Genomic DNA, 22,963 nt, shown 5'->3' with positions numbered 1-22,963 from the left:
TACATGAGTTCTTATTAATATTTTTTTCTCAAAGTCCAATAAATAATTAAAAGTTGTATTTCACCACTATCGCTATTCTCTGGGTGAACAAGGCTAACATAGCTCCGCCTCCGCTCTCTTCGAGTCTGAGCAACTGGAATTTGCAAGCTTATGAAAACTTGTGTTGTTTAGCAACCTTCTTAGTAAGCCAACTAAACTACCAAGCCAAATTTTCCAAATGTTCACCAATGATAATATCGACAGCTGTGAGACATGCATGTTCATTCCAATATTATGACCATGCCCACATCTTTTTATCACAGTTCTGCTTTGTATTTTCTAGTTAACATTTGTTCCCAGGGTTTTTAAAATGGGTCTTTATACAAAAATGTGTGGAGTTCCTCTTTGACTGTTTTTGTTTTTTTCGTCAGTGAGCATTCCCTTTTTCGAACACATCGTAGGTTAATATGCGCTTCAGATCTGTTATTGAAGCATAGCAATGACTGGGGTTCCTGCAATGTCTAAGAAAAGCTGCCATGCCAGACGTTCAGCCAAACAGATATTGTTGGGAGTCGATGGATGCATTTCTCTTGGTGTGAAACAGACCCATGCAACAAGTGGAGGAACGAGTTCTTACCATGGACGAACACCTTCATACCACATTAGCATAACATTAGTGGTGTGAGGACCTACAGTACCTGGAAGCTGCTGTGCACCGTCCCTATCAGGCATGCTGCGATCCATACACATACTGTACTTTACCAAATACGGCCGGGACTGGAGGAATGCATGCAGGAACAAAAGCATGACCTGACTGAGTGACTGGAACTGGAACTGGAAGTGAACGATTGAGTGAATGGGTTAGTGGATGAATGTAGAGATGATGATTTGCAATCTCTTGCTTTGTAATGCAGTATTCACTCTATTAAAAGGAAACATGAAACGAGTTTCTGTCAGTTTCTTACCCTCTTACACACAATAAGCACTGGATGCCAGAATTTCCTACTTCCAAGTAGAAAATGTTGACTGGAATGGCCTCACAAGGACAAGTGAAGAATCCAAGATGGCTGCCCTCACATCAACAGTAGTAAAAGCAGTAATATGATACAGTTTATTATACCACAGTTTGTTCTGACCATGCATTGTGATTGGCTGAGAGGCGTTCTATGAGTGCCGTTATCAGACGATAATGCACGGTAACCGAAACTCTCCATGTATTACTCCACCACATACAGGTAACCTAGCAATGATTCAGCGCTTACAAGCCAAATGAGCAGGTCCCGGGCTAGTTGACCAGTTGAGAAACCCCTGCTCTAATCCATATTATGGCAGGAACTACTCAACTAGTAACAAGTAAAGAGAAAGCATTTCAAGAACTTAAGTATCCTCAAGTGCAGTCGCAAAGACCATTAAAAATGTTATGATGAAACTGGCACTCATCAGGACTGCCCTAGGAAAGGAAGCCTCTTTTAGGGTTTACTTCATTATTTCTTATGGGATTCTTCATATATGGAGGTCTGGATGACTTCAGTATTCATTTACAGGGTAGGAAAAAAATATTTTAACTGATATTGATTTTTTTTTATATTAATTTATTTTTTTCACGTCACAATCCACCAGTCAATCGGGTTGCAGCACGAGCTAGCGTAGCGTCTTCCTGGCCACGCCCACTCACGCTGAGCGCTCGAAGTTTAAATCGCGCTACGTTTAACCAGTAGCAACGCAGTTTCCGCATTCTTTTAACAGATCTGTTAAGGTGATTGATTGCAGTAAAAATGATGGACAGCTTGGTCTGTCTGAGGATTGGCTTAACAAAAAGTGATTGACAACAAAAGTGTAGTATCTGATTGGCTGCAGTCGACAATGATTGACACATGCTCCGCCCTTTAGCCACGCCCACTTGGGCTCCGGCCTGCAGCATTACATAGATGGCAGCGGCGCCTCCAAGTCTGACTGACAGACTGAGAGACCGTGAGACTGAGAGGCTGAGCTACCGGTTTCCCGTCCTTTACCCCAGACTTTCAGACCTCAACACCTGCCCAGCAGCATGGAGAACGGCGCGGAGACCACCGGAGACCCGGGGCTGGACACTGCCATCAGACAGTGGTTGGAGTTTGACCGGGTGAGCGCGGTTTAAACGCTTTTTAAACACGGAGAGAGAGTTAACCTAACGTGAGCCACGGAGCTAAGTTAACAGCTGAGGCTCTGCTGTGAGAGTTAGCTAACGATAGCTAGCGTCAGGTTTCTGCTCATTTTTATCTCCATTCCGCTTAAATATATCAATTACAGGCTTTAAATTACATTACAGACGAATTTAGTAGAGTTAGGAGCTGAAATAATCATTTTTAAATGTTAGAGAGTTGTTTTAAATGCTGTGTGTGTACTGAAATGGCAAAGCCATGTCCAGAAAATAAAAATCCGCCCCGGGATTTTGTACTTTCCAACTGCTCGAATGGCTCGGCTGAGCAGCAAAATCCTGGAGCGGAGTTTTACTTTCTGGACCTGGACTTGCCATTTCACTATATACAGCAGTTAAAACAGCTCTCTAACATTAACAAATGTTTATTTGTCTTCGCTGTCTAAATATGACCAATACACTCAGTATATCCACAGATAAAACGTTAAAGACTTCCCCAGAATTGCTCATTTTATAACTTTAACACTTTAAATATCTGCCTCTGACTGACTAGTGATAAATATTGTTTAATGTTTTTGCTAGGGCGATATGGCCCTAAAATAATATCACAATGTTTCATGGTATTTTTGGCGATATGACAAAACACTGAATTATAGCATTCTATATGATATGGCACAACCCTAACTGAGATATTAAAAATAAGATTTTTATCAGATTTGTAACAGAAGTCAATGATCCAGAATGTTATGATACTAATAATGCACTCCAAATATCTACATATATCCAGGATTAAAGCAAAATAAATTATACTGGAAATATATATGTTTTTAGTAGATAAATAATGGTAAATGAGAGCAGGAAACAAAATGAAAACACTGCTTTTAACAGAAAATCAAAGTAACAAATTGTATTAAATGCGTCGTCAACAGTCAACATTTTTTCACCAAAAGGTCCACAAACCAAAAATATTTAGTATTTATTATTTAGAAAAATGGCTAGGAATTCTTAAAAAAAAATCTGTTTCCAAAAAAAAAAAAAAATCCTATAATTAACTAGATTGCGCCCCGGGTCTTTACATACCCCTGGTTATGAGAAATTCATATTCATTCATACAGCAGTCAGTGGCCTGTCTCCTTATTAATAAGGTTTCTGGTTCAACTCTATTATTTTTTATTTATTTTATTTTTTATATATATAAAGAAGAAATAAGCAAAATGTTTGTTGTATGTATAAAGTGCAGGGCACATAAAAAAGAATGTGAATTTTTAATGTTGCAGAAATTTAGATATAAAACTGGAAAAAGTTCTGTAGCCAATTCATTATTTTTTTATTTTCTGGACCTTGGTTTGCCCCACTGTTTAAATTTGATGAATAAACTTAGGATATCCACAGATAACTGAATTGCTGGTTTCATAACTTTAGGTAGAGATTGCACTCTGCCTCTCCCTCTAGCTCCCTCCCTTCAGTTCTGACTGACTTCCTCTTTATTAGGTTCCGGTACACTGGAACCAGTGTAAGAAGATGTGTACTGCCCACAGTGGACCTTCATAGTATTTTCCATAGTCATTCACTCCTCAGCTCTGTCTACTACCAGTCCAGTTCTGTAGTAGTAATAGTAGTGGTAGTAGTAAAACTGTCCAATTGTAGTAGTAATTGGAGTGGCGTGCTGGCCTGCCTGACCTCCCCTACCTCGGACACGTGAAAGTCATTCATTGGCTGTAAACGGAAATGGGAGGCAACTGATTAACCGAAATAAAAATGGAAAGAAAAATCTGGTGACTTTTCCTAATTTGAGTTAATAAGCTATTAGTGTTTCAAGTAGTGGCAGACTTGAGTGGTGATGAGAATGTATGAATCAATACAACTCTGAGGTTTCTAGGGAATGTCCATCTTGACCTGTGTTGTATGGGCTGTGTGGTTTTGTTGAGCGCCACAAAAAGGGAAGTCAGGAAAGTCTTGAGTGGTCCAGCAGTTTCAAGGGCTGCAACTATCCTTGGGAGATTGCTGGTTCGAATCTTGGTCATGCAGCTTGCCATTAGCTGCCAGAGCCCTGAAAGAGCACAATTATTCTTGCTCTCTCTGGGTGTGTAGATGGTGCTCTTTCCCCTCATTACTCCAAATGGTGATGTGGATCAGCACAAGGCTCCATCTGTGAGCTGATGTATTGAATTAGAGTCGCTGCTGTTTTTATCCGAGTGCGCTGTGATGCTACTCAGCAATATTGCATCAGCAGCAGTTCGAAAAGAGGCGGTGATTGACTTCACATGTGTCTTTACCCTCCTGGTGTTGTGGCATTGCTAGTGATTGGGGGATTATACAGCTGAGTAAAAGTGGAATGGGTGGGACAATCGCCTAGCTAAATTGGGAGAAATGGGAGAATTTAAAAAATGTATATTTTTGGGTAGCGTACCTCTTGATGAGAGATCATTGACTACTTAACTATGCCTCTATAATGCACTTAGACATTTTGCCATTTGACTACAGTTTTGAGGGGTGGCTTATCATTGGAATGAGACAAAAAGAATGATGGTCATTTTGAAAAATTTGCCATAAAGTTTTTGTCAGTGAGTGTATGCACCAGTCATGCTGTCTAACAGTTAAAACTGTAGAGATAAAGATCTTCTGGATTACATCATAAGGGTGATAGCAAAAGTTAGACATAATATAAAATGCATTTGTGACTGTTGATCGACCGATATGTCAGCTGGCCAATTAATCGGGCTGATTTTTTGACATTTTTTAAGATTATCGGCTTCGGCCCATAGTGATGCTGCTATCTGCTTGTGTATGTTAAGTGCATTGAAATTTTTTATTTTTCCTTGTTTTTTTTATCTAGTAAACTGCAGAAAGAGCAAAGAAGAGCAGACTGTGCAAAATAAATATTCAGTTCAGTAGTTTTGTGTCTTGTTTATTAGTATTATTACCATATTTTAGTAGTTTACATATTATCCATCGGCCACTACTGCTGTTTATATAAACACGGATCAGCATCGGCAATCAAAAAAAAAACCATATCAGTCGATCAGTATAAACACGGATCAGCATCGGCAATCAAAAAAACCCATATCAGTCGATCACTATTGATTACTCTCTAGATTCATTATGACCTGTGACTGCGTAGATGTCAAATGCACAAGGCCTCTTTGTGAGGTGGACAAGACTGGTTGTTCCTCACATGGTGTGGGTCAACTCCACAGGTCAGCCATTAGAGTTTAGTGTCCCCACATCTTCTAAACCAGATTATCTAGGTTCATCATGATCTGTAACTGCATAGATAGAGGATGACAAGATGACAAGGACTCGTATATCTTCCTTCAGGCTGAGCAAAGTGGAGACTGATTGTCCCTCACATGGTGTGGGTGAACCATGTCAGCCAGTAAGTAGAGCTTTGTGGCCAAGAATTGCCCTAGGATTTTTTTTTTGCTTCAATCCTTTAACTATAGAGAGAAACCTTTAAAACCAAATTGTCAGTAAGTCAATGAAAGCAGAGTTGTGAACGTTTACAGTCTTTGAGTTATATGATTGGTTATTGTTTTTGGTAATACAGTATTTTATCCTACTGAGAATCTCAGAATCGCCTAAGAGCCAATCAGTGAACTACGCTTAGTTTTTACCTTATTTATTGTACCTACCTATTAACTGTAGTGCAGAAACTGTAGGACAACTGTTGATAGAGCAGATCTTGTGGCGTTCCACAGGGTTTTACTGTAGGACCACTAAAACTGATGTTATTAATTATAAAACTGTAGTTCTGAGAGTGACTGAAGAACTGAAGTGTAGCTAACGTACAGGTTCTAACGGGAAAAAACTAAACACTAACTATTTTAATGTTAGGAAAATTACAGATGCAGGAAACTTTTATAGATTTCAGTTCTTAATATTTCAATGCAAGCAGATGTTTTTCTGAGGTCATCCAGTTTACCACTTTGGGCTGCTTCAAGTACAATGGCTGGATGGATGGCTGGATGGATGGATGGATGGATGGATGGGAAAGTGTTTAGAGAGCTTCATGCAATGGCTTCCCATAGCCAATTACCTGCATTAAAACCTTACATCACAAAGCATCAGACGCAGCTGAACTCAACAGCAGTGGAGAAGTGTTCTCTGGAGTGACCTTTACAGGTGTAAAGTTTGGTGGAGGGGGGGTTATTATTACTATTATTATGGTGTGGCGTTGTTTTTCAGGAGTTGGGCTCGGACCCTTAGTTCCAGTGAAGGGAACTCTTAATACTTTAACATACCAAGAGATTTTGGACAATTTCATGCTCCTAACTTTGTAGGGACAGTTTAAGGAGTTTAAGGATGACTCCTTCCTGTTGCAACATGAATGACTGCACACCAGTTCACAAAGCAAGGTCCATATAGGCCTAAATGAGTGAGTTTGTGGTGTGGAAAAATACTCCTAAACCTTGTGGAAAGCCTTCCTATAAGAGTTGAAGCCTCACAGCATATAATATCCTAACATGTGTCCTGCCTTTTTATCCTATCTGATTGTCTGATTAATAGAACGCCAAGACAGCAGCCTGCGTTCGAGAGATGGTGAAGAACGGTGCGATAGACGAGCTGAAGAAATGTTTCGGTGCTCGGATGGAGTTCGGAACAGCGGGACTGAGAGCTGCCATGGGACCTGGAGTGTCTAGAATGAACGACCTGACTATCATACAGACCACACAGGTGAGAGACAGTGTCCCCATATGGGTTTTATTACTTTCATTTACATTATGTTGCTGTTAAAAAAAAAAAAAAAAAAAAAAAAAAAAAAAGGCCTGACTTTTCTCCCTCTATATTTTTGTGTTAACAATTGTTGTGACAAATATTACAATCACACAAACAGAAACAGCCCAGATAGGGAAGGAAAACAATACTAAAAACAAGTTACTGTGAAAAGGAGAGGATTAATTTATATATTAAGACATATAGTACTTATTTTGGTGTCCACAGGTTCATATTCATAGGAAGAAAAGCCTTCCTCCAGACTTGATTTTCAAATGAAATGTAAAATTTACTGATGATCAGTGATGGTTTGGAGAGACATGTCATCTGCTGGTATTGATCCACTGTGTTTTACTATGAAGTCTAAAGTCAGTGCAGTTGAGTGGAGTCAGTGAAAATGAGGATTTTATTTTCCAGCAGGACTTGGCACACTGCCCACATTGCCAAACGTATCAATTAGTCTTATGTAGTGTTCTAATTTTCTGAGACATTGATTTTTGGGATTTCGTTGGCTGTAAGCCATAATAATCCTCAACTACAAAAGCAAAAAAGGCTTAAAATGGATCACTCTGTATGTAATACATCTATATAATATTTGAGTTTCACATTTTGAACTGAATTATTAAAAAAAAGGAACGTTTCAATGATATTCAAATTATTTTTTTTTTTGATGCACTAGTATATGATATGGTTTTAGCAAAACTCAGAATCCATGTTGGTGGATCATACAGTGTATTTTAAGCAACTGTTCATTTCTCTTTCTTTCCCTCTCTCAGGGTTTCTGTCGGTATCTAGAGCAGTGTTTCACAGACCTGAAGGAGCGAGGAGTGGTGATTGGCTTTGATGCTCGTGAGCACACAGCTAGCGGGGGAAGCAGTAAGCGCTTTGCCTCGCTCGCCGCCGCCGTCCTCACCAGCCGAGGAGTTCCTGTTTACCTCTTCTCTGTCTTTACTCCTACGCCGTATGTGGTACGTATGCCGAGGTCTGTCCCACCCCTTATCTGACCTTTATATGCAAGCAGACGAATCCGAATTTCCTCACCTGAAACTTGAGCCCTGCAGTGTGAACAGACAGAGAAGTGTTTGTGTAAGAGCGAGCTTCTGTCTGAGTGTTTGTTCACCAATGATCAACTCCGCTGTCATCAGTTACACTCACACATTAAACAGTGTAGCATGTGCTGAAATGTACTCTGTCTCAGTGGCTACTCGGACTCGGTAGTGTTTAACTGTGACATGACATGCAATTTATCAAAATCAGTCACAGATTGTTTTAAACATATTTAAGGAAAAAAATGGGACTTTTGCCAGGTTTCTGATATTAATACTTGGGTTCCAGTTCTATTTTTGTGTTTATTAAGTATATCAATACTTAATAGAGCCATCTTTCACTGCTATTATAGCTCAAGCTCTGCCAGGTTGGATGTAGAGCCTCTGTAAACAGCAATTTTCATGTCTAGCCACAGAACCTTAATGGGATTTAGGTCTTTAGGACTTTGATTGGGCCATTCTAATCTGATCTAAATCATTGCACTGTAGCTCTGGCTGTATGTTTAGGGTCGTTGTCTTGCTGGAAGATCTTTTGCAGCCTCCAACAGGTTTTTCTTTAAGATTGGCCTGTATTATTCAGCTCCATCCATCTTCCCATCAACTCTGACCAGCTTCCCTGTCTCTGCTGAAGAAAAGCATCCCCACTTGAGGCTGCCACCACCATGTTTCACAGTGAGAATGGTGTTTTCAGGGGGATGAGCAGCAAGTTACTTTTTCTGCCACACATAGCGACCACCATACTACCACCATCATGTTTAACTGATTTTTATGATGTTTTTGCCTCCCTGTCGGTCTTGGCTCTCGCCTGAAAGCTCTCCCAGTGTAGTTCAGTCTTTTTCTGTGCCTATTTCTATCATTTTCTAGGGTTCTAGTAACATTCTAGTGACAATCCCCACGTCACCCATCATTACATAAGCTTTGTGTTTGTGCAGGATTTTGGCCGGAGGTCATGCTGCTTTTGACTTTTCACAGATAGAAAAGTAAATACTGGAAAAATGCTTGCTCATAGCTGAGAGTTTTCATCATATTCTTCCATAAAGATCTGCTGCCCTACTGACCCCGTGCTCTCCAGAGGCTGAATTAGGACCTGTCAACCAAACCAGTACTGATTGGTCACAGAGCTGGCATCACCTGATCATGTGCACGACACATGCACACTGGAGAGCAGTAGAAAGTGTTCTGGATGAAGTAAATCGAAATAATAAAGACAATATGAATAATGTGACATCCCAGTATAGCTCACAATATTAATTTTATTCTTTAAAGGTCTCCTTCCACTAAAATCCACTTTTTTTTGTTCTTTGTTTGAAATACAGTAGGTCCCTCTGAGTTTGTATTTGATGTTGCACAAAACTGTTCTTCAGTCTCCATTGTCTGCAGTAGCTAGTAAAAGAAAATCCTCAGAAATACGAGTTGATCAGAAAATAAGCAACCTTGTCTACTCTTCAACTTGTGAAATAGTATTTATGGCCTCGCCCATCTTGGCTTGGGAAAGCCCACAGACAGCTGAAGCTAGACTATAGCAAGTCTTATTAGCTAAAGAGAAGACTTACAGCTCTGTTTACAGCAGCTAGTTAACGTTAACTATCTTGTGTGAGTAACTGTAGGTTTAAATCGGATCTTCGGTTGATTCTGCGTTTTACCGATACCTTAAATAAAAACAAGGGAAGCGCGATTTGACAAGGTAGCTCAACTCGACAGAACACCGGTCAAAGTTGGTGCCGTTTGTGTCAGATTTTATGATATAGAGGGGACTCTGGGAAGTGAAGTTTAAAGGTTAACATTATCTAGCACTCTGTAGTGCTATATCTTTATAACTAAGGCTGTATCTCTGAAAACATTTTGTCTTTTGAGTTTTAGAGCTGTAAAATTTAATGTGGGAGTAGAGGTAGGTAGGTGTTCTCTGCTGCAGTGGTGTTAGCCAATCATAGGTGATATGTTTGCATGTATAAATATTCATGAGCAAGAGCCCAAATCCTGTCTTTCTTCAGAGACCACTAATGGCTCACAAACACCTCACAGATGGCTCATAGAGCATTCATTCATACTAGAGACCACAACTAGACATTTTAAAATAAAATAAAAAACACGATGTAATGAGAGAATTAAATATAAAAACATGCACTTGTTGTTTATGTTGCTAACATTGCTAACATGCTAGTTTTTCCTTCTTTTTTTTTTATTTTTTTTTATTCTCAGCCCTTCACTGTGTCTCACCTGGGTCTGTGCGCTGGTATTATGGTGACCGCCTCCCATAACCCCAAACAGGACAATGGATACAAGGTACAGCTTAAGCTTTTATATCTTACAAAATAAATGCAGTGCTTTTACTCACTAACAGGCAGAATATGTGCTAAATGAAATGAATTTATATAAACTCTAAGCAATTTAACTTCAGTATTAAACAACAGCTTATCTAAACTGTGGGGCTGTTTTATACATTTTATGCAAACACAAAAAGAACAGCCCTAGTTATGTTGTGTATGTATGTGTGTGTGTGTTTTTCTCAGGTCTATTGGGAGAACGGAGCTCAGATCATCCCCCCTCACGATAAGGGAATCGCAGCATCCATAGAGAAGAATCTCGAGCCCTGGCCTGAGTCCTGGGACACCACCGCGGCCTCTCAGAGCCCCCTGCTGAAAGACCCCTATCAGGACATACACAGAGAATACCTACAGGCCATACAACAGCACTGCCTTCATAGGTAGTCTTAGAGTTCAGCTGCTAATAAAGTGTCCTTACACCAAATAACTGCATTATTCCAGTAGGATTAGCTTGTAGCCTCTTTAGAGGTGTTCTTGCGCCACACCACATAACTACTGTATTTTCCGCACTATAAGGCGCACTATCAATGAACGTATAACTAAGTTAAGGAAAGCTAAGCTGAGTAAACAAAACTGTAATAAAAAAAAGACTTTCTTTTAAAATCAAACAAGCACTGGGTGTTAATCTACACAGATTTCTGTCTTGAGAATTTAGGTTGAATTTAGGTGAGTAAAGCTCTTCTGTTTATTTACAGTAAGCTTAGAATCCCAAATTTCTCCAGCACTTAGGATGGAGCATTAGCGGCTAATTGCTCCAGAAGTTCTAGCCAGGGTTAGAAGCAGACTCTTGAACGGGAAAATAGCTAGCGCGGTTAGCTGGTGATGCTAATGCTGCTCCAGCAGCGCTAGCCAGGGTTAGGAGCAGACTACAGGCCGATAATACTCACCTCTGAACGGGGAAATAGCTAGCGCGGTTAGCTGGTGATGCTAATGCTGCTCCAGCAGCGCTAGCCGGGGTTTGGAGCAGACTACAGGCCGATAATACTCACCTCTGAACGGGGAAATAGCTAGCACTGTAAGTGGCTAATGCTAATGCTACTCCAGCCTTGGTGCTAGAGAAATAAACTGAAACTCCTGTATAAAGCTGTATTTTAGTGGAGTGGCTTTACTGTCTCACTTTTTTCAAAGTATCATTGGTTTGGTTTAGGCGTGAAATTATTCTGGCAATGGCTGCTGAGTGTATGTAAAGTCAGTGTTGACCTGTCAAGACTGTGATGTAACAGTTTTGTGGTTTTGGAATTGACATCATCTTCTACTGTTTGTTTTTTTTGTTTGTTTTTTTAAAGCAAGGTTTTGCTTCTGAAAGAAAAACAATAGAAAAACTTTGTTTAATATCATCATTGTTAATATTTAAAATGTAATAATACTGTTTAATATTACTGTGTTTCAGAGAGATTAACAAGCAATCAGAGGTGAAGATCGTACACACCTCAGTTCACGGTGTGGGTCACGTATTCGTTCAGGCTGCTTTTAAGGCTTTTGACCTTCGAGCTCCGTATGCAGTCGAGGAGCAGAAAGATCCTGACCCAGATTTCCCCACTGTGGAGTACCCCAACCCTGAGGAAGGAGCTGGAGTGCTGGTAAACACACACACACAATTAGAATATCATTGAGAAGTGACTTTATTTTAGTAATTCAGTTTAAAATGTGAACTCATATATTATATAGATGTATTAAACACACACAGTGATCTACTTTAAGCGTTTATTATTTTTTATATTTATAAAATAGCAATTTCCAGGCCTGGATAAGTTTTGGAAAAATCACATGTTTCTATTTATCAATGGAGAAAATTTATTTTGAGCTAACAAATAAATCAGCTCAGAGTTAATTCAGTAATTTAGCTCTACACAATGGAGCATTTAGAATCAGACACATATTTTATTATTAAAGATTGTGTGTCCGATTCATTTTAATCCTACTATAATCAATTTTAATTATAGTTTTAGTTGATTTTTGGTTTTATTGTCCATGTCTGCATCAGTGTTTTAAAAACCGAATGGTCATAAAGTTTGCCTTGAAGACAAATTTGGAAAATTATTGAAAAAAATAATGGAAATGTATAGATTAAGAAGTGTATGAACCCTGAATGTTGATGATTGTTGATGACAGCTAATGAAAACCCAAAAATCAGTGTCTCAGAAAATTTGAAAATGACATAAGCCCATTCAGTACTTTTGGCAGTGTGGGCAGTGTGCCAAGTCCTGCTGGAAAATGAAATCCACATCACTGCACTGACTTTAGACTTGATAATAAAACACAGTGGATCAACACCAGCAGCTGACAGACATGTCTCTCCAAACCATCACTGATTGGTGGAAACTTCACACTAGACCTCAAGCAGCTTGGACTGCGTGTCTCTCTCTTCTCACTCTTCCCCAAGCTCTGATCCCTTGATTTACAAATAAAATGTAAAATTTACTGATGATCAGTGATGGTTTTATGGAGAGACATGTCATCTGCTGATGTTGTATAAGGTGCACTGAGGATTTTTGGAAAATTAAAGGATTTTAAGTGCACCTTATAGTGCTAAAAAATATTGTACCTATTAAATTTTACAGTAAATAGCAAATTAAATACAAAATAGGCTGCTATCATGATGATATGGATTTTTTATGTATGTGTGCTTGTAGAACCTGTCCTTTGCGCTTGCTGACAAAGAAGGAGCGACTGTGGTTTTTGCCAACGACCCTGACGCAGACAGACTGGCCGTAGCTGAGAAGCAGCCGAGGTTTGTGAGAGTGTGTGGGGTGCAGATGTGAGAGTTTGAGTGTTGTTTTAACTGAAACTGATTGTTATGACTGTTAAGATGTTTTGTTATGTCTGTTTTTCTCTCTCTGACGTTGCAGTGGTGAGTGGAAGGTGTTCTCTGGTAATGAACTGGGAGCTTTGCTGGGCTGGTGGGTGTTTCAGTGCTGGAAGCAGCAGCATGGGGAAAAAAAAGCCGCAGTGAAGGACCTCTACATGTTGGCCAGCACCGTTTCATCCAAAATCCTCCGTGCCATCGCTCTCAAAGAGGGCTTTCACTTTGAGGTACACCTGTACTTTCAACCTACACTTTAACTATAGGGGCTGTACTGACAAAATATATGTAAATTGAGACGTAAATGCTTAAATAAAGCAAAAAAAAAAAATCTGCTAAATAAAACTTTCCAGACAGGATTAGTTTCTTAGAGGTAATATTCTCTTTTATTGGGATCCTCTGTGATTTTATTTCTGTCCGAAACGACAATGTACATGTTTTTCTCACAGTCTGTCCTCTGAGAAACTTACAGGCTGAATTATCTAGTTTTTCTCTGAACTCCGTGGTCCTCCTGTAATTTTAATCCAGTCCAGACTCACGTCTCTTGAGTTTCATGACCTCGCCTAAACACAACAGCGAGTGGAAATGGAAGAGCTACTGAACGCGATGTCATGTGACTGAAAAAACCTTAAAAAAAAAACCTCACTGGTCCTCCTGTTTTTTCAATTGCAGTCCAGATACAAGAGTTTTATCACTGAGTAGAAGTGTGAAATATTTTACAGACGTCCCCCAGAGAAACGAATCCCGTCTGGATAGGGATTTTGTAAGATTTCTTAAAATAAACTATAATCACAATAAGTCTCAAAATGAGTAAAATAAAGTAAACTTTATTTTCTGGCTTAAATTTGGACACAAACTTGGAGTCAGAATAACTTGACTGGTGACTTTTTGTGCTTATTTTGAGTTCAAATGACTAAGTAAGAAAATAATAATAATATAATTATTCCTAAAATAAGCTTAACAATCTTACACTTACACAATGCTTTTTAAGAAAAGTGTCTTATTGGAAAAGAAAATAAGATTAATTTCCTTGAAATTAGATACTTTCACGTGCTAAGATTGATTTTTTTGGCAGTGTGTGTTTTAGCCAAAACCTGCTAATATGGTGCATATCACGATAAAAGAAATATGCAAACGTATTCAAAAAAGTTCAAACACCAGTAAAAGAAGATACACTGATTTGAATATTAATATTTTGTTATTGCAAAGACAAACATGACCATAATGATAAAAAAAAAAAAAATCTGCAGTTTAGAGTGAGCCTTTTGGATCATTTGGGCTGCAGGATCGTGTTTAAATGTTTTACTGTTTGAAAATGTGTTTTGTGACCTGTAATGACTTTTAGTTATGACTAAATGCACATATGAAACAATTATTAACATGTATTTATTGATTTCTTTTCTCTCTCTGTAGGAAACTCTGACTGGGTTTAAATGGATGGGAAATAGAGGAAAGCAGCTACTGGATCAGGGCAAGACTGTGCTGTTTGCATTTGAGGAGGCCATTGGTATGATAATACATGCGCACACACCTTTACCCCCTTATACAGTTTATTACGAAATGTTATAAATGCTGCACTGCAGCGCGAGCAGAGACTGGCCGACGCTCTGATCAACTTCAAATCAAATGAAATTTATTTGTATAGCGCTTTTTACAACTGGTGTTGGCACAAAGCAGCTTTACAGAAACATGATTACAGGACAAAGAATCAGGCAGAACATTAAACATAGAAAATACAGAATACAGAACCCCCAGTGAGCGCGGAGGCAAGGAAAAACTCCCTCAGAGCTGCAGGAGGAGGAAGAAACCCTGGGAGGACCAAGACTCACATTTAAGGGGGAACCATCCTACCACTGGTCAAATGGCTTTTAAATTATATTTAAAAAGTCTTTTATACATCCACATTTGTATATATTCAGGAGTATAGCAGCGCCACTAATGGCTTGGATGCATGATGAGCAGCTGATCTGTGGTGGGTGGTGGATGGAGAAGAGCTGACTTCAGAAACTTCCATCAGTCTGGCCAGACAGTAGACGCGAGAGCCTCAGGGTCCAACATCCAACTTGTTTTTATGAACATTTTCTTTTCTAAGGTACTGCAGGCAAGGGAGGCTGAAGAACAGTTTCATATGCAGCATGCATATATAACATAGAGAGACCTACAGTATTTCACAAAGAATAAGAAAAAGTGGATTCTAGCAGAAGGAGGTCTTTAAAATATTTAAGTTTTGCAAAGGAAGCCATGTAAAAATTGTTGGTGTATCTTTTTAAGGTCTATCGTTTAAATTCTTCAGCTGTTTTTCTGTTAATGAAGTCTGATTCTGTTAATGAAGTAAACACAATACTAATCAAAGCTTTGGTTTAAAGCCTTAATGTTTTATATTATATGTACTCCTAACAGTAGAGTAACTCAGTTACAGTCATGCAAATAAAAACAATACAAAAATAAAATAATAAAAATACTGTGATGTACATTTTTGTCAGATAAAAAAGTTAGGACATTCTGTCACAAGTACTGATAATTAATGTACATGTTACAATGTTGCAATATATCGTCAAATTCTGTTTCAACAGGCTACATGTGCAGTCCGGCCGTGCTGGATAAGGACGGGGTCAGCGCAGCAGCTATTGCAGGGGAGTTGGTATCGTACCTGGCAACCAAAAACACCTCCTTGTCTCAGCAACTCAAATGTATCTATGATGAGTGAGTCATATACTATATCTGCAACATCATTATTTTTTTTTTTTTTCAATTAATTAATTAACATTTGTATAGACTGGTGTTCTTCCACACTTAAAGAACCCCCTGTGCTGCAGTAGCTTCAGCTGAACGTCCCTTACTTCTGTCTCCCTGTTTATGCAGGTATGGCTACCACATCACCAAGAACTCCTACTTCATCTGCCACGACCAGAACACCATCAAGCAGCTGTTTGAGCGTCTGAGGAACTACGAGGGGGAGAACTCGTACCCTAAAGAGTGCCGGGGTTTCTCCGTCACCGCAGTCCGAGACCTGACCACGGGCTACGACAGCAACCAGTCCGATAACAAGGCTGTGAGTGCGTGTGCCTGATCACATATGCTCCTGTTCCCAGTTCGTTCATCATTCATCGTTTGTTCTTTTGATTTTCAATTTAAAAATCCAAAATCGGAAAATGAAAAAATAATATTTTTAAAATTTTCTGCTTTTAAATATAATTCCAAAAATATATTAAATATAATATAATTGTATTTTCTGGAAAAATTGAAAATTTTAAAAAGGGGCCAGAAGCTTGATTTAAATTTGTCACCAGTGTCTTATTCAGATTTCTTTTCCTCCTTAAATGCCTAAATGCTTACTAAATGGGTCATTTTCATTTATTTATGACTGGAATTGACTATAATTATCAGGGTTCCTGCAGGTCCTTAAAAAGTATTAAAATCCGTTTTATTAAGGTCTGAAATTGTCTCAAATTTACTGTATATTTGATGTAGATATTACTTTTTCATGCCAGTGGAAAAAGCAGAGAACTGGCTAACATAGTAACATAAGCAGTGAGTTATCTAGCTACATTACTGTTGTAGAGAACTAAGACTAATGGAGAGCTAGCTAACATAGTATAGTAACATTAGCGGTGAGTTAGCTACATGCTAACATAACATTTAGCGACATTAGCTACGTTACCAGTGAGAGAACTAAGGTTAGCAGCAAGCTAGCTAACATTAGCGGCGAGCTAGATGACGTAGTAACCTTAGCTGCGAGTTTAGCTTATAAATGTGAATAACTGATGATAATCACAGCAGCCCTGTAACAGATCATGAGCAGAAAATGCTCCTTTCCCTCCCTCTGTGCTTGGTTCGTAAACAGCAGCCCAAGCAGTTAGGACTACATTTCCCTTAAAATACTACTACTTTATTCTCTCGTAATAATATGACCTCAGTATTATAATATTACGACTTTAATCTTGTAATTTTAGGACTTTACTCTGAAAGTGAACTGTTTTGTGGCCCAAATAGAAACAGTTCACTTTGAGAATAAAGTCCTACAATTCTGATGATAGATCCTGATATCGTTACGAGTTACTGCAGAAAATATAATCCTTTAAATGTTTATTTTACATCTAATTTTCTCTGCCTCAGATCCTTCCCACCAGTAAGAGCAGTCAGATGATCACCTTTACCTTTGCTAATGGGGGCGTGGCCACAATGAGGACCAGCGGCACTGAACCCAAGATTAAGTACTACACTGAGCTGTGTGCTGCTCCAGGAAACAGGTGTGTATGAGATTTATGAGTATGTATGTAATTCCATAAAATTATTCAGAGCGTCATGAAGCCCTCAGTGTTCACAGAATAGAACTCTTTTTTTATTTTTTTTTCTGGAACAGATAAATAAACATGCATTTAGCAGTGGAACTAACTGTGTTCTCAGGAATGATGGTTTGCGCTCCATCCATCACGTTCCAGATAAGGTGGGGTGGTTATTAGAGAGGGAAACTTTTCAACTAAGACAAAACTCATAGATTTGTAGAACGTGTAAGACTAACGCGTCTTGTAAAGAATAGAGAATAAAGACTTTTAAAACCACTAACCGGATCCCCCTCTCAAGAGTGCATCTTTTAGCCCATTACAGTACTCAGTACAGCACTACTACTTGTTTATTCCATCTTTTCTGAGCAGATGTTTTTGGGCGTTCTCATTTCCGTTCATATGTGGGGCATTATTAAAAATATTTCCTCTTTGTTCAGGGTATGTTTTTCATTTTATGTCTGTTCTCTCTCTCTCTCTCTCTCTCTCTCTCTCTCTCTCACACACTCTTGCTCTTTCTCTCTTTTTTCTTTTTTTCTTTCTTTATCTGTCTCTCTTCCTCTTTTTCTTTCACTCTTTACTCACTCTCTCTCTCTCTTACTCTTTCTTTTTTCTTTATTTTTCTCCTCTCTCTTTTACTCCTCTTTTTCTTCACTTTTATTCCTCTCCTCCTTTGTCTCCTCCTTTGTCCTCCTTGTTTCTTTTTCTCTCTCTCACTCTTTTTCATTATTTCTATATTTCTTTTATATTTCTATATTTACCTTTTATTGCTCTTCCTTTCTCTCTGCCCCTCTTACTCTCTTTCTCTCTTCGTTTCCTCTCTCTTATTATTTTTTTTTCTCCCTTTTTTTGTTATTTTCCCTCTTTTTTTGCCTCTCCCCCTCTATTTTCCCTTATCTCTCTCTCCCTCACTCTCTTCTTTTTTCTTTCTCTTTCACTCTTGGTCACTCTGTTTTTCTTTCTTTATCTGTCTCTCTTTCTCTTCCTCTTTTTCTTTCTTTCTTTCTTTCTTTCTTTCTTGTTTCTTACTCCCCCCTTTCTCTCTATCTCTATGTCTCCCTCACTCTTTTTCATTATTTATATATTTCTTACCTTTTATTACTCTCTCTCTCTCTCTCTCTCTCTCTCTCAGTGATCTGAATCAGTTGAAGGCTGAGCTGGATAGTTTGGTTGACGCCATCGTGGAGAATTTCTTCCAGCCTGAGAAGAACAACCTCGCCCCTCGTCCGGATTCATAGAATACAAAAGAGCTCATATTCATCAAGTAACAATCCAGAATCAGCTTCTACCTCTGATATTTACAAATCCCTTTTTATTCGTTTCTTTGTTTTAATGCACCCAAACTCTACTCTGGAATCTGCTGTTGAGTTGGGTTTTCTGTTTTAATGAACAGATGGGTTTGACATTCCTGCTTTTCTGCATCACATTACCAGTCTTTTAAAGTCCCCTCTCAGATGACCTGCACTAGGGAGACTAATGATAATGACCATCTTAACAAATACGTTAAATTAGCCCACTTACTGCACAACGAGTTCCCTGTTTAAAGAATACTTCTGTGTTTTTCAGCCTGATCTTAATGTGCTTTATCTGTAGAATACACTCAGTCTTATTTTTAATTTTCTATTCCCTGTTTCCTCATTGTGGATTTTGATCAGGTTGGTGCCAAAAGGTTCAAAAAAGGGGAAAAGTACAGAACCAAACCAACACTGTATTAATCTACACTGTACTGTAGTACACTGCACTGTATTGTACACGCCTGGTTCTAAACAGTACTAAAATGTGTCTTTTCCAGCCTGATGACAAATTCTAATTATAAATATGCATTTTAAATCTGGACAATGTTAGCTTTTTAATATTAATTTAAATTATGTGTAAAGAGTAAAAAAAAGGGTACAATGTAAAAGAATTAAGAGCTACAGACTGTGACGCAAATCGATTTTTCTTAATGTTTGTTTTTCCACTTGATTTTTAATATTTCTTTCTCACTGTCCTTTGCAAACTGGTCATTCCAAATTTCCAACAACTACAGTAAAAAATATTTTAACCAAACTGAATTTAATTCTGGATTGTGATTTCATTGTTATTTACTTGAAAATATCTACAGTATTTTACAAAAGTAAGTACACCCTTCAGATTTCAGTAAATATTTTATTATACTTCATAATGGTAGAACACTGAAGATATGAAACTTTGATACAATTTAAATAAAGTACCGTATTTTTCGGACAATAAGGTGCACTTAAAATCCTTTAATTTTCCAAAAATTAAAGTCTGTGAGTGTATGAATTCTACCAGTCAGGTAATAAGGAGTAGTAAAGCCACTCCACTAAATCAAAGTGTTATAAAGGTGAGGTTTTTTTTTAGCGAAGTTTCTCCAGCACTAAGGCTGGGTGCAGCAGCATTAGCATTAGCGGCTAACCACAGCGCTAGTTCTTCCACCGTTTAGTGGTGAGGATATCTGAATGTAGTCTGCATGTTTACGGTGTTAAAACAAGCTACATGTGACAAACCTTTAGCTATTTCCTCTCCGTTTCTTCAGGCTGTCTGTTGCTTAGTAGCGAGACCCGCAATGCATTTTGGGACACATTTCGCTCGCTTAGTAAGCAGCAAAGTTTACTATAAATCATGATGCATTATGGGAGTTTTTAGTGCCCTCAAAATCACGTTCGACCCCCCCCTTAAGATTCGGACACTCAAAGAAAAATGGCTGACATACTCAATAGTGCCCTAACTAGTAAATAGGGAGCCATTTCGGTCACAGCCCATATTTAACAATATGACACTAACAAGTCACATGGGCACTTTATCAAAGTATGATATCTAAAGTGTTCTCCTGTGAAAAGGTATAATAAAAAATTTATATATAAGATACTGTATTTTTATAGATGGTGCTGGGAGCCAAGGGAAAGACTTTTACTCATCAGGACTGCATTGCTCAAACCATTAAACCACCCTCTCTCTCAAGCCTTGAACTGTCAGTGACCAATGAAATTAGTTGTGGGTGTGGCCATGAATTGTAAGTTAACAGCATTTTTAACTTCTAAAATTGATTTTGGCTGAAACATTCATATCGGTTAGGCTCTGTTTAATAAACATATGCAGGTGTGCAATTTATAATTATAACATCAGAATAACGTTATAACGTCAGAATACCCAGAATATCACTAAAAATAACTTGATTTTAAGCTAAAAGTACTAATTCTTGTTTTAACCGATTTTAATGAGTCTGACTGGATCACCTGTTGTCTGTTTTAACCCAGCAAAACATTAGTTGTTTTCCAAGAAAAGCTGTACAGGACTAGGCTAGTACCGTTACTTGAGCTTGAACGTATTAGCTAATATGTGAGTAAAACAGCGCTACTGAGGAACCTTTATGATTAAAATATCACTTCTAAAATTAAAGTAAATTTGAGTTTTTGGTCTCCGAAAACCTCTGGGAACATTCCTTTTCGGTAGCCTTTGATTGTTTTTTTTCCTGAAGGTTTGACTTGACTTTACACTTTTTCGTATAAAGCTTGGCATCAGTTTACTACTTTTTCACAAACTGTCTGTTTTCCACATGAATTACCAGATGACTGTCTGACATTTTTTTGTCTTAATTTTAATTACATATGACTTGAGGAGCACTGCTGAGGTAAATGTATGATAAAACAGCGCTACTGAGGATGATCTATGATTAAAATAGCACTGCTACAGTGATACAATTGTTGATTGTTGGTCCCTAGAACAGATTTTGGTCCTTAAAACATTCTGGACACGTAAGTTTTTGATTGCCCTTTGATTGGATCTCCAGGAATGTTTTTGGTTTGCAAGTAGATCATTTTTGTAGTTTTGTTGTGGGTAATAATTCTAGTAACGTTAACCTAAAGTTCACATAACGTTTAAAAACGATTAAAATCTCTAGAGAACCAGATTAGCAGAGTAACTGTTGTTCTACACTTTTCTTTCTAACTGGATCATGGGAAAACCTTGCGAGAATGTTACTAAAGCGTGAGATATAAAGCTCTGACTCAGTTTTCTGTCGGTCTGGTGGGGGTGGGACTGGTGACGTCACGGGTCATGCATTGTTTAATATCGCAAAATATATCGTCAGAAAAAATTGCACTGTCAATTTTTTTTTCAATATCCTGCAGCCCTATTTGCCATTTACCAAAAGACTCGTACATTTCTCTGTTTAAATTTTATTAGGTAAATGTATGAGTAAAACAGCGCCACTGAGGAACATTTCTGAATAAAATATCACTGATAAAGTGATGCAATTGTTGGTTCACAGAATGTTCAGAAAATATTTTTTTTTGTTTGTTCCCTAAAACATCCTGACAGACTTATCTCTACACGTCGCCGATCATGCTTGCTAACAGTTTATCAGTTCACTACTCTTTCACAAACGGTTTGTTTTCCAGTAGTACGAGCCAGAGTAGTACGAGCTGTACAGGGCTAGGATAGTACTGTTAGCTGAGCTAACTTAGCCTTAACCTTTGTTTATTTATCAAAAGACTGTCTGCTTGTTCTCTGTGTGAATTCTTCTTAAAATAGAACATGTTTTTTACGTTAATAAACGGTTCCCTAAAAACTACACTGGGGGAACCAGAATCTAACGTTATGGGAAAGTTCTGTGTTAGCCGATAACTTGCCTAAAGAATAAAACGGACTACTTTACCACTGTGCTGTAACTGTGCACCAGTTTATTTTAGCACCAGCCAGACTCTGTGTTGTTTAATGACTCTAGTTCTGTGTTAAATGTACAGGTATACTTCTGTTTGCCAAATAGTTACAGAGCATACTGGCCTCCATATTGATGATGATGATGAGGCCCTACTGTGATGCTTTTAATGGAGATTACTGTTTACTTTGCCTTAATAAACAGCAACATGCAGTAAGACTTGGAGCTCATTGGTTATTTATGTGTGCGTGCTGTGTGTGATTTTTTTGTTACCTATCGTATAAAAACATGTCACGGTTATTCAGAAATATTACAAATATTACAAATTCTGCTGTGGTGGCTGTTCATAAATATTCATTTTAGTTAAAGCTATGCAGCTAGCTAGCTTGTCACTATCCAAAACACCCCAAACACATCTAATGAAGCTCAGTGTGGGCCCATAAGAAGATAATTATATCTAAATGTATTTTATATAACACAATAGAAGATGTACAGCAATTGTTTGAGATACATTTTAAAGTTATACAAGATTTATATAGACATATCAAACAAAAACTATTAGTAGTAGTAAAAATAGTGAAGGGATTATAGTTTAGCCACCAAATAGTATATTTAAGTTAATTTTTATGGTTTACTCACACGAAATTAAACAAAATAAAAAGTGTTCAGCATAACTTATCACACTTGGTACCCGTTTACTATCCTTTCACAGTTTGGCTGTTTTCCAGGAGAAAGATTAGAGCTATACAAGGCTAGAATAGTGTCATTATCCGAGGTGATTTAGCATTTTTTCTTTGTTAAACATAAATCATAAGTCTTTACTCTTCTTTGTAAATTTTACTCAACTGTGACTTCTACAGCTCTGTAGAAGTAAATTTAGACCTAGAATATCACTGCTGAGGTAAATTCATGATTAGAACAGCTAAATATATATATATAGTGAATTTGGAATTAAAATTGCATTACTAAAGTAACTTCATGATTAGAACAGCTATATAGAGGTAAATGTATGTAT

The 22,963-nt window shown here is 38.0% G+C and overlaps 1 protein-coding gene across 1 annotated transcript; it reads left to right on the top strand.

Annotated features, from left to right (window-relative positions):
* Positions 1 to 1,906: 1,906 nt before the first annotated feature.
* Positions 1,907 to 22,167, top strand: pgm2 (phosphoglucomutase 2). Its single transcript, XM_049472455.1, has 13 exons — positions 1,907 to 2,101; positions 6,623 to 6,790; positions 7,606 to 7,797; positions 10,075 to 10,158; positions 10,386 to 10,579; positions 11,590 to 11,779; positions 12,833 to 12,930; positions 13,049 to 13,232; positions 14,416 to 14,509; positions 15,576 to 15,705; positions 15,865 to 16,054; positions 17,119 to 17,252; positions 18,418 to 22,167. Exons 1-13 carry the CDS (start codon positions 2,027 to 2,029, stop codon positions 18,521 to 18,523), a joined length of 1,839 nt encoding a protein of 612 aa, XP_049328412.1. The 5' UTR covers positions 1,907 to 2,026; the 3' UTR covers positions 18,524 to 22,167.
* The last annotated feature ends 796 nt before the right edge of the window (positions 22,168 to 22,963 follow it).

Source organism: Astyanax mexicanus, chromosome 25 (assembly GCF_023375975.1).
Source record: "Astyanax mexicanus isolate ESR-SI-001 chromosome 25, AstMex3_surface, whole genome shotgun sequence".
Classification (NCBI taxonomy): Eukaryota; Metazoa; Chordata; class Actinopteri; order Characiformes; family Acestrorhamphidae; genus Astyanax; species Astyanax mexicanus.
This window is presented reverse-complemented; position numbering and strand designations above follow the sequence as displayed.